This window comes from Hylobates moloch, unplaced genomic scaffold (genome assembly GCF_009828535.3).
Source record: "Hylobates moloch isolate HMO894 unplaced genomic scaffold, HMol_V3 SCAFFOLD_9, whole genome shotgun sequence".
NCBI classification, from domain to species: Eukaryota; Metazoa; Chordata; class Mammalia; order Primates; family Hylobatidae; genus Hylobates; species Hylobates moloch.
The window spans coordinates 88,347,434-88,360,989 of NW_026652284.1; the positions used below are offsets into that span (position 1 = coordinate 88,347,434).

The window sequence follows — 13,556 nt, forward strand, 5'->3', positions numbered from 1 at the left end:
CTGCATGATACTTCAAAAAGTTTATTTTTTAATTACTAAAAACATGACAGTTGTGCAAATAGAAAAAAGGGGGGCAGTGACTCTGGTAAACATCCTGCAATGCCAATATTCAAGTGACAAATACATGTTCAGCTTCATTTGTATCAAAGAAAAAGCACAGTAAGACAAAAATGAAGTTTTATACTTGTTATTAATAGCCAGATGCAAGTGAAAATGATCACTGTTAGTGAAGATGTAAACTGATACAACTTTTCTAGAAATCCATTTGGCAATATATATCTTTAAAACATATATTATGTTTAAAAGTTTATCTTATAAAAATAAGCCATGCAAATGTGTAAAAATATGTGTATGAGAAAGAATTTATGTGTAAGAATAGTTTTCATAGAACTGCTTATAATCATGAAAAACTAAAAGCAAATTTCAATAGGCAATTAACTAAATATAGTATAACCATTCAGTAGAATATTTGCAGCCATATTTAATGGCATGAAAATATGTTCATAATTCATTAAAACAAGTTACAAAACACAATGACACATTTGTGAGGATAACGACAAATACTCATAGAAACAAAAATGTCAAGAACAGAAGACAAAATGGTTTTTGTTATCTTTTGTTAACTGTTGTTATCTTTGAGAGAAGTGTTTGCTTTTGCTTTTTTTTTTTTTAGGCCTGGGTACTTTTCTAAGTTTTCTACAAGGATTATTTAGAACAATTTAAAAAATAAAGTTTTATGTAAATGGTTTCATTAATGAATGAGAAAAAATACTAGTGAAATAACATCTAACATAGTATCAGGGACAATGGCAGCTTCTAGTGTCTGTTAGTACATGTATTCACAGAATTACTCAGATAGTTGTTGAATTGGTTTCCATAAGTATGGTTGAATTTTTTAAGCTTCATACGGTCTGTACCAAGAAGTCAATCTCAGACAACTTTTCAGAGAGCAAATCTTCCTTCAAAAGAAGGATATTGCTTTACATTGGAAATCATACTCTAGTGATTAGGAAACAGATGAGCAAATTTCACTTACAAGATTTTTTTAGGCTACTATTGCTAAAATAATAATTTTCTTCTCTACTATTGAGCAATAATCTTTTAAGGAAGCGAAAAGTGGATATGATTTCAAATTCTAAGTCTGTGACAGCTTTTCCAATTTAAGTCTTTCTCATCCCCTGAACTAAATACAAATATCAATGCAATATGTGCAAACTGGTCATGAAAAAGAGCAAATAATTGTCATGAAAGAAACATGATTATCCAAAGTCATATACTGATAAGAAATAATTTTCCATTTTTCACTTTGCTCTAATGGGGTCTTGTTAATAGCACTTCCTGCTTGTACCAGGTAATGATTTCCTCTAGGTCAGTAAACTCCAACATTGATTGTATTCACTTACAAGAAGTCTATCCACAGCAAACCCTTTTTCATACGCAGATTTTCTTTCTAAGGCTGATTTACAGTCACTGCTCTCCTTTCCATTTCTGAGAAAACTAAGCCAAAATGTGCTATTAACTCCTGCCTGAGAGTATCTAAGGAAGACTCCATTGATATACTACAAAGTATTGCTCAGGTGACCATTCATACCAGTTTGCACAGGATAGTCCTGGTTTACATCCAATCTCCCTGCATAGTTGTTAATGGCAGCCCCTTTCATTTCCCAGTGTTCCACATTGAGTAATACATTATATGGCCACCCTATTGTCCATATACAGTACATACAATGCCAGCCCTAGAACTTGGAATAAATGTTTCTATCCATCTACACTCTTGCCTTGTCTTCCTTGTGCACTAATAGTCTGGAATGAAACACATAAAGTTGTGGACTCAAACCACCCCCGCATAGGTAGTCTAAAGCAATCTGAACAGGAATCCTTTCCAAGGTGGAACCTATCTTCCTCTGGAAGTTTATAAACTATGAGAAATAAATTATCAGGTAGCCTAAATCATATGCCATAAGAACAAAATTCATATTTGCAAACATATTTGCAAGCCAGTCTATAACTGGTGGGGAGGTGTTTCCTTTAAATACTAATCCAAACAATTCCATGAAATGAAGGTAGATCCAAGTTTCCTCTAAGCCTAAATATTTCTAACTCTGCTAACAACATAACTTCATCCAGTACTTTAGCTAGAAGACCTTAGGATCAAGTTTGATTCTTTCTCTTAGCCCTGTCCAGTTAGTTACCAGGCCCCACTGGTTCTATTTTTAAAGCCTCTGCAATTCATTACCCACAAAAAATAAATCATCAGAACAAGATTTCTAATCTGCAATCATTATAATAGTCTTTCTCTACTTTTTGCTCCTCTCCAATTCATCTCCCTCACTTCTGCTAGAATTATCTTAAAGCATTCTCTTTAGTTCACTGCCTACTCAGTACCCTCAGATAATACCAAGGCTTCTTAGCCTGGCAGGAAACACCTTTATCAGTTGCACTGCAGCCTCCCTTTCCTTCTCAATTCCAACCACACCTCCCACTAGGCACATGCTCTTCAATGGTTTTCATCCAGCTACTGTACTGCTCTTCCAGGAAGTGTTTAAAAATGTTTGGGGACAAGTTTTGCTTATAATAGTAGTGAAGACACAAAGGACATTTAATGGGCAGGGACCAAGGACACTAAATATCAAGCAATGTAGGACAGGTCCCATGAAACAGAGAATTGCATTGCCAAAATGCCAAATAACACTCCAGGTGAGAGTTCTTGTTCCCCAAACACATTGTTTTTACATATATGTGGTTCCTTTGTTCTAGAATTTATTTAACCAGCCCCTGCTAGTTCTGCCACCTTCCAAAATAATATTGTCCTTGGATGATGTAATTCAAACTCTTCTCATCTAAAGACTGTCTTGCCTGAATAGTCACATACACAGTGTGTTAATGGGAGATCATTAAATCACTCTCATAAATATGAGATTTAATTATCTCACATATATATGAGAGTGATTTAATGATTACTGACACAGCACTTAATATATTAAATTATGAATAACCTGCTTACCATTTGTCATTTTATTCTGTGGTCCCCTTTTTCTTATCCCTTCTATCCCTTAAAACTTGAGTTCCTTAAAGAAAGGGATGTTCCTTTGGTATCTCATTTATTTTTTTAAACCACAACTTCTATGGCTGACCTAGAAGATGAGACTCATTCTGTAAGTGATTTTTGGATTAGAAGATGAAAAATTGCACCCTCATTCCTATGTACAAAATGCCATTCCTTAAACTTTTTTAAATAGTTGTTAAACTTATAACTCAGATTACTTTAAAATAACCTAAACATTTTAGTTATATCAGTAATGGTACTTTAAAAAACCACCTTTACCATATATTTAATTGCAGGTTAGACTAACGAAGGATTACCAACTCAGATAAAGAGAGAAAAAGAAGTTATAGAAATTGGTAAATCAGAGAGATTTTTCTCAGCATGAAGTACTTAAATTCCTTTGTGGTTTGACTTTTTTTATAAGCACTGAGTAGGTACTCCTTACAAAAATCTGTCAAACAAGATTGTACTTGAGATCCTTGTGATTAAAAAACTACTTACATAATCTAAAATAAAGTGTGTATGTGTGATTGTGTCTTACAGTTCTATACAAAATATAAAGTAAAAGTGCTCTTATCCTACCACACTCATTTTTTCCAAGTTTGAGCTTAGACTCTTTTTTTTGAGATGACATCTCACTCTGTTGCCCAGGCTAGAGCACAGCGGTGCTATCTCAGCTCACTGCAACCTCCGCCTCCCAGGTTCAAGCGATTCTGGTGCCTCAGCTATCCCAGTAGCTGGGATTACAGGTGTGCACCACCACCATGCCTGGCTAATTTTTGTATTTTTAGTAGAGGTGGGGATTCCTCATGTTGGCCAGACTGGTCTCCAACTCCTGGCCTCAAGTGATCCACCTACCTTGGCCTCCCAAAGTGCTGGGATTACAGGCATGACCCACCACATCCAGCAAGCTTAAACTATTTCTATCACCTATTACAAAGACATTTTTTTAAAAAAAATCAGTCAAAATCTTCAACTTAGCTCCTCTCCTAAGTTGCATACCCAGCAATACAGGATAGACAAAGCCAAATGCTCACTTGCGCATCTGTTCATATCTGGGGCTCGGTGTCCATAGTACCCGGATGGGCAGGAATGCAGGCACTCTCCATACTGGCGCATCCCTTCTCTTCGAAGGAAGAAGAACAACTTCTGTTGACATCGGCTGCACCCATTGTCCTTTGAACAAGACAAACAACCCTTGCAAATGGGATTTGATACATAACTAGCTGTAAAAGAAAAACAAAAATTGTGTTTAATTATGAGTATAATCAGACTTTTGGTAAATACACCCTGCTGAAAAGACAAATGTTTCTTTTCTCTCTGCTATACTCACATAGAAATACTAAATAAAATATCCCTCCCCTTCTTCCCTCTACCTCCCCCACCCAAAAAGTTGTTAATACACAACCAACCTTAGAAACAAAGAGGAAACTCAGAGGCAGAGTTGAGGCCAGAAGCTAAAGCTGAATGGCTCATGGGGATGTCAGACCAGACAGAGGTAGAATTTAGGGCAAGGTCCTCAACCCAGGCCAAGAAATATTTATGTGAAGATCTAGCACTTAGCTCCCCTTATGTAGATGGAGTCAAGGGGGCTGTTTGTCCATGACCCCCTCCCTAACTGGCTAGAGCAGAGGATTCTGGCCCTAGCTTGAGAGCACAGAGCAGGTAAGCACAAGAGAAAATATAATTCATGAGACATCAGAACACCAAGTCCACAAGGCTGGGATCCAAATTAAAATTATCATTGTAGTATGGGGTCTATATGGTGTTGACAAGTTAAAATAAGAATTTGTCCAGATCCAGGAAAATCCAGAAGGAAAAAATAAATAAATATAGAACTACTTTCCAGATATTTTCTACAGTCCTGAGACCTAGACTTTCATGAAATGCTACCTTAACATCAAAATGAACAAATCACATGAGCAAGTAAACCTTCATGAGGAACAGTCATCAATATCAGTAACAAGAAAACTTCACACCTGAGCAACCAGAAATAAGGACATTCTAAAGGAGTCTTTAAAATTAATATCTACAGAATATCGGAAGAGATAAAGGGATAACTAGAAATCACATGGGAAAAAGCAAGAATGTGCACATTACAATGAAATGAAAATTCTAAAACTTAACAAAAAAATTCTATGGACAAATGGAATGGTAGAAGAGAATGACATAACCAAAAACACTTTTAAATAACTAGCACAAAACAAGATAAAAAGGTACTAAGCATGTAAGAAAAAAAAACAGAAACGTTCCAATACATGATTAGTAGTTACTACAGAAGGAAAGAGTAAAGAGAATGAATAAAACACACCTTAAACTGAGACGCAACTTCAGCAAAGTCTCAGGATACAAAATCAACATGCAAAAATCACTAGCACTCCTACACATCAACAGCAGTCAAGCCAAGAGTCAAATCACAAACAAACTCTCATTTACAATTGCCACAAAAATAATAAAATACCTAGGAATACAAGTAACTAAGGAGATGAAAGATCTCTATAAAGAGAACAACAAAAGACTACCCAAGAAATCAGAGATAACACAAACAAATGGAAAAACCTTCCATGCTCATGGATAGAAGAATCAATATTATTAAAATAGCCATACTGCCCAAAGCAATTTATAGATTAATGCTATTTCCATTAAACTACCATTGTCATTTTTCACAGAACTGGAAAAAACTATGTTAAAATTCACATGGAACCAAAAAGAGCCCAAACAGCCAAGGCAATAATAAGCAAAAATAACAAAGCTGGAGGCATCATGCTACCTGACTTCAAACTATACTACAGAGCTACAGTAGCCAAAACAGCATGGTACTGGTACAAGAACAGACAGATAGGCCAATGGAACAGAATAGAGTACCCAGAATAGAGTACCCAGAAATAAGACCACACATCTACAACTGTCTGATCTTTGACAAACCTGACCAAAACAAGCAATGGGGGGCTGGGTGCGGTGGCTCACGCCTGTAATCCCAGCACTTTGGGAGGCCGAGGCAGGCAGATCACCTGAGGTCGGGAGTTCGAGATCAGCCTGACCAACACCAAGAAACCCTATCTCTACAAATAATAAATAAATAAACAAAATACAAAATTAGCTGGGCATGGTAGTGAATGCCTGTAATTTCAGCTACTTGGGAGTCTAAGCCAGGAGAACTGCCTGAACCTGGGAGGCAGACGTTGTGGTGAGCTGAGATCATGCCATTGCACTCCAGCCTGGGCAACAAGAGCAAAACTCCATCTCAACATACACACACACACACACACACACACGCAATGGGGAAAAGATTCACTATTCAATAAATGATGCTGGGATAACTGGCTAGCCATATGCAAAAGATTGAAACTGGACCTCTTCCTTATGCTATATATAAAAATTAACTCAAGATGCATTAAAGACTTAAAGATAAAACCCAGAACTATAAAGACCCTGGAAGAAAACCTAGGTAATACTATTTAGTACATAGGCACAGGCAAAGATTTCATGACAAAGATGCCAAAAGCAATTGCAACAAAAGCAAAAACTGATAAGTGGGATCTAATTAAAGAGCTTCTGTACAGCAAAAGAAAATATCATGAGACTGAACAGGCAACCTACAGAATGGGAGAAAATATTTGCAAACTATGCATCTGACAAAGGTCTAATATTTAGCATCTATAAAGATCTTAAATTCACAAGGAAAAAAAATCATTAACAAGCAGGCAAAGGACATGAACAGACACTTCTCAAAGGAAGACACACATGTGGCCAACAATTATATGAAAAAACTCAACATCACTGAATATTAAATAAATGCAAATAAGAAATCACAATGAGATACCATCTCACACCAGTCAGAATAGCTATTATTAAAAAGTCAAAAAATAACAGATGCTGAGAGGTTGTGGAGAAAAAGAAACGCTTATATACTGTTTGTGATAATGTACATTAGTTCAACCATTATGGAAGACAGTGTGGCAATTCCACAAAAACCTAAAGACAGAAAAACCATTCAACCCAGTAATCCCATTACTGGGTATATACCCAGAGGAATATAAATCCTTCTGTTATAAAGACACATACACACATATGTTCATTGCAGCACTATTCTCAATAGCAAAGACATGGAATCAACTTAGATACCCATCAACAGCTGACTGGATAAAGAAAATGTGATACACACACACACACACACACACACACACACACCATGGAATGCTATACAGCCATAAAAAAGAATGAGATCATGTCCTTTGCAGGGACATGGATGGAGCTGGAAGCCATTATCCTTAGCAAACTAACACAGAAACAGAAAACAAAATACCCAATGTTCTCACTTATAAGTGGGAGCTTAATCATGAGAACACATGGACACATAGAGGGAAACAACAGACCCTGGTGCCTATTGGAGGGCAGAGGATGGGAGGAAGAAGTGGATGAGGAAAAATAACTAATGGGTACTAGCCTTAATACCTGGGTGATGAAATTATCTGTACAGAAAACCCCCATGACACAAGTTTACCTATGTAACAAACCTGCACTTGTACCCCTGAACTTAAAAGTATATATTAAAAAAGTAATAAAACAAACTATTCAAAGAGATAATGGCTGATTAATTTCCAGGATAAAGACATGAGTTCTTAGATTAAAAATTAAGAGACCGAACAAAACAAGTCTACATCTAAATACAGTACATTTACATGCCATGAGAATAAAGTCAACCCAGAGAGGAATAGCAGATTATCTAGAGAGGGATAAAACTTTGACAGCAGACTTAGAAAAAAATAAAGGTTAGATAGCCCCGAGATACTATCTTCAACATGTCGAGGAAAAATTATCAAACTATAATTCTATAAGCAGTTATAGTTTAACGAGGTGAGCAAAATGAAGATATTTTAGCCAAAGTAAAGGCAAATAACTTAATTTTTTTAAAGCATTAACTAAAAGATTAAACTCTGAATATTGGAGAAAATAAAACGGAACCCAGAGGAAGTAGAATGCAACAAGCAATAGTGATCACACCAATTGAAAAACATGTTCAAAAATAAATAAATAAATAAATAAAATAAAAAAATAAAAAAAAATAAAAAAACATGGGCATGCATGCACACAGAAATTTCCCTCAAAGCCCATCAATTATACAACACACGCAGATACATGTATGCACAATTTATTATCTGCTATATCCTTGTATGTTATGGACCTTATAATTGTTTATATTTGGCATCTTTAGGGGTTCACAGTAAACAGAGATATAAAAATAAAGGGAGATTTGCAAAGGGAAAAAAAAAAAACTATAAAAGTTTTAAATATTAAAAAAAAAAAGAAAAACATGTTCATGTCTCTATACAAAAGCATGGCATGTAAAAAACATATAATGATTTTCAAGTTTTGAAACTAAATATCTTATATTCACAAAGATAACACAGAAGACTTGAGAAGGAAGCCAAAGTTAAACCATTCACAGTTTCCGCATTATCAGTGAGGAAGACTAATGTAAATTACAATGTAATTGCTATAAGTTCCTAACTACAAAAACAATAACAGAATCTATAACTTCTAAACCAGTGACAGCTACAAAAGATGTAATATATGTATAAAATATGGGTAGGAAGAAACAACCCGAATATCTATGAACAGAATAGACAAATTACGGTATATTCAAACTATTTGAGTTTTACTCAGTAATAAAAAGGATAATACAGATACACATGACATGAATGAAATTCACATACATTATGCTGATCAAAAAAATCCAAACAGATACAAAAAAGAGCATGCTGCAGATAATTTCATTTATATTAAGGTCAAAGGCAGACACGGCTAATCTATAGTGATAGAAATAAGACTACTACATGCCTTTGAGGATTGAGGACTGACTGGAAAGGGGCATAATAGAATTTGCAGGGGATGGAGGAGGTATATTAGTTTCCTTGGGCTGCTGTAACAAATGACCACAATTTGGTGGCTTAAACAACAGGAATTTATTATCTCAATTCTAGAGACTAGAAATCTGAAATCCCAACATCGTATCAGCAGGGCATGCTTCCTCTCAAGGACTCTGGCAAATCCTTTCTTGCTTCTTTCAGCCTTCGGTAGCCCAAGACATTCTTTGGCTCATAGTTACATAAAGTCAATCCCTGCCTCCATTGTCTTATGCCTTCTTCTCTTGTATCTCTGTGTCTTTTTCTGTCTCTTACATTGACACTCTCATTGGATTTAAAGCCCGTCTTTATCCCATAATCCCATAGAATCTCATCTTCATCCTTATCTTCATTGCATCTGCAAAGACCCTGTTTCCAGGAGGATATGAGTTGGGGTGGTCGGGTGAATATTGGACAAAATAAAACAGAAAACTCCCATGACACAAGTTTACCTATGCACTAGTCAATTCGCTAAAGGGGGTGATGGAAATGTGCTATATCTTGCCTAGATATTGGTTACACAAATGTATACATTTGCAAAACTCAAAACTATGCATTTATCTAAGTATATTTGTACATTTTTACAATTAATGTGCATAATTTACAAGTAAATTATATCTCATTAAAAAAGTAAAGCATATAAAGGCTATGTGCTAATTTCAGTACAATGTACTTACTTACATCTCTTTTGAAGATTCCATAAATTATATTACTCACCAATAAGATATTATTTACTTTTTTTTCAAACAGAAATATCCTACTGATGGGACATGGTGGGAGAAAACAGTACTAAGCAAATGTTGAAATAGTATCTAAGATAAGTTAATACCTGAACCATATGAAGTTCACTGCTTCTGATGGGGACAATGGTACCTTAAAAGAAAAGATGCAAAATACTCTTTCCTATAGCTGGTATAAAATGTAGAAAGGATACAATCTGAAATATTATAATTTCTAAAATATTAAAAATTCATGTAACTTTTAGTTTTCACTACACCAAGCAAGGTTATAAATACAACAGAATACATGAGGCCACAATGACTTCATTTTATTGAGTTAACCCAAAAAAGAATTAAGGGAGAAGAAATAGAAAACTCATCAATTATTGAAACTTTTAGCTTTGAGACTACATATTGCTTACCCTCCATATAATCATTCTTGCACATAAAACTAATATCAAGCAATAAGTGGTCAGACTGGCAGCTATACAGAGTACATTGTATACCATGTCATTCCTTTATTTATAATAATTTAATGGCCATTATGTTTATATCAACTTGTAGCAAATCTATATAGATTTTAGATCCATGAGAGAGTCTTCCTTCTTCCCCAAAGCTTCCCACAGTCTCTCATCCAGGGAAGTCCCAAAACCAGGGCTTACTCTACCAAAGGGGCCAAACAAGAAACAAGGCCCTTCAGGATCAGGAATCAAGGCCAATATAACATCTTGAATTGGCCAGAAAGATCTACTTCTTCACATCTATTCTAGGACTCTTATCTATCAACTGTTCTCTTTTATCTGCATGTTGAATCTATTTCATGGACATTCTCTCACTTGAAAACCTATCTATGCTTTCCAAATAATTCTCATTTAATACTTTATTTCCCTAAATCTGCAATTATTGGGGGGCAGAGCTAGGGAACCAATTGTGATGAAAAATCATCCCCTCACAGATACAGTTACCAATAAAATTCCAGGCAAGCAACTTTCCGAATATTCCTTTATATATATATGCATGTATACAATATATAATTTGTGTTTTTCATACACATGATACTGTACCTGTTGGGTCATAACTTGTTCAATTTCAGCTAAGTTGTTAGCATCTTTCCATAACAATGAACCAAACCAATGTCACCGTCACATTTCTTCAAAGTGTCAGTTAAACCCGTTGCCTCTACTTATCACCATCCTCTGCTGAATTATCTCTAAAACTGCTTTTATGAAGACCACAACCAGTTTTCTCATCCTTCATTCAAGATCTCATTCTCAATTTCTGATCCTCACAATTCCAATAGCCTAGGTTGCTGAAGGTTTGCTTCCTCCTCTAGCTTCTATGATAATATCTTCTCCTACAGATTTGATTCCGACCCTCACCCTTGTCATTTCCATGAATCTTCTCATAATTCAGGCCTTTATCACTTCTCATTTGGATAGTTATGAAGTCCCAACCCTAGACCTACCTCTCCCTACTTCACTCTACATTCTATTGCTCAATTTTCCTGCTTTTATACTCACTATGGTATTTTGTTACACCTTAATATTGCCAGATAATTATAATTTGTAAATCATTTGCATAGCTGACCAAAAATAAGCTTACACTATCTACAATTTCTCCGGCTGCCTTCCGAAGAGGTTTTATTCTGGTATCATTCTTAGTATCCTGAGTAGGGTGTAAGTGAGTGAGGTTCAAAAAATTAGGATATTGTTCAACTTCTCTGTGCCTGAAAGGGTAAAAAATTGAGGGAGATGGGAAAAGCCAGAGAAGAGCAATGAAACTGGGAATACTGACAGGCTGTGTGAGGAAATGGCTATGGTGGAGGAAAAGGTAGCCACAGAGAATCTAACTCTTGTTCATTTTCAGGGTTGTCCAAGATTATAACCCATCTTAACCATGAAGACCCTGTGGAATGATATTTAGAGAAACAATTTATGACTTTCACAAAAAAGCCATCCCTTTAACATGAACAACTGAGAGACCAAGGCAAGGGCAGGGGTTGCTGGCTGTAGCTACATCAGAAGTAGCCCCACACTACAGGGCCCTCTGAAACATACTGACGACCTTCTGCTCTAGAATTTATACACAGATTTGAAAAACCAAGATCAAGCAATTGCCCAAGGAAATATCCAACCCAAACCTAGCTTTATAAATAAAAGGAGATGCTGGAAGGTTTACAAGTACACAGCAGAATGGTTTAAGGAGGAGGTTCACTGTCCTATAGTCATCACATGCTAAAGTTGAAGCTATACTTTCAGTTCAAAAGTTAAACCAAAGCTCTTTATCACCATAAATCACGCTCTACAGTAAGAAGTATAGAGAAAAGAGAATTACAGAACCAAGAGAATCAACACAAATTAAAGGCTTTTTGTTTTGTTTTTATGTATCAGAAGCCAACTTTCATCTTGACCACAAAGATCTGAGTCAACAAACTGTGCCCTACATTTTTTTAAAAAGGTATTATTAAAAGCATTGCTTTATTTACTTGAACCTCAACAGACTTAAACAATGAAAATGAATTAGGGAATACTTACTCAAGTCCATATCTTAGGTATCTTTATAACCCTACACACAAGGAATTCTCTTAAAGCAAAAGTGATGTGAACCACACCTAACCTGAGTACTCTCTCCCCCCTTTCTCCAATCTTCAATCATGATGCTGCTCAATGCTGAAGGACAAGAGGCCATGTGATTTTTACAATTTGAAGCTTCTTGCCCCAAACCTCAAACAGATATTTCCATTTAATTCACCATTGTCCACTATTTTAGTGGTCTTTTCCCTGTTGTAAATCAATAGCTTAGTAATTACACAAGAACTTCTCCATCTACCATATGGTCACTACACCAACCTCTGTGTCTAAACACAGGCAAAAAAAGATGTTTAAACATGACTAGAGTAATTTATTTTGTCAGGATCTTCATAAATTGAATGGCTCTGCCCATTGCTCTGAGATTTAATTCAAGTGTGCAGGTGGATAAACAGATCTTAATTCTCAGCTTTGATGACCATGTTTATTTACTCTCTCTGTGAGCTTCAACTTTTCCAACCCTAAAGCCCGCTGAGATCCAGAGCCTCATCATTCCAACCAAAACAGTTTTCTAAATCTAGACCCACCCAAAATTCTAAAGATGAAATATATCTCATAAAACATGGAAAATCCTAAAAATAGTCATAAACAGTGATTCTAGCACACACCCACACATATCCCCTTGGTGGGAAAAGGAATATTATATTTAGCAAACAAGAAAAACCATGAGGCTGAAACAAGGTAACAATACCTAGATCACAAACAGTTATATCAAGAGAGAAAAAAGCAGCCTAAGTATTATTCTTTATTATTAATTCTAATTAGTTGATTTGTGTTCCCCTTAAATTACAAAGTAAGTTTAGCCTTTTTATGAATTCTGGTATTCTAAAGTCTGGCCCTTTGTTAAATCCAGTTATTCACATTTATCTCATAGAGCATTTTATGTAGGTGTTGAATGCCCATGTGTTTCTAATATACTCCTGACTTTTAAAAAAATGTATTCCGTTGTTTCTGCAGTTAGCTCTTGCCAAGAAAGAAGAAATCTGAATTCCTTCTAGGTGAAGGCATCCATCCTGACAAAGGTACAGATTTCTAATTCTGAAAATAATAAGACTGAACAGTGGGCTGTTGGCATCTTAGCCTCACTCTGTATTGGCTGGTCAAATAATGTTGCAAGTTCAACAAATTTTTAAATGAACAATTAACTTCATCAATTAATATCACAAAATTGCTAATGTATGTCTCTTCTTAACCTCAAGTTCAAGATATGTATTTAAGGAAGAAAAAAACCCATAGAAGGAGCAGGATTCAGAGAGGTAGGGGGGAAACCCACCTCTGGCACCAATAACAGGGAACT

At 35.7% G+C, this 13,556-nt stretch overlaps 1 protein-coding gene across 1 annotated transcript in view; it reads right to left on the minus strand.

The window, feature by feature from the left end:
• The window catches only part of RSPO2 (R-spondin 2), a 181,099-nt gene that overhangs the window by 86,457 nt on the left and 81,086 nt on the right, over positions 1-13,556 (minus strand). The window contains exon 2 of the mRNA XM_032760264.2: positions 4,084-4,272. Coding sequence (XP_032616155.1) covers positions 4,084-4,272 — 189 coding nt within the window. The remainder of the gene's footprint in view (positions 1-4,083; positions 4,273-13,556) is intronic.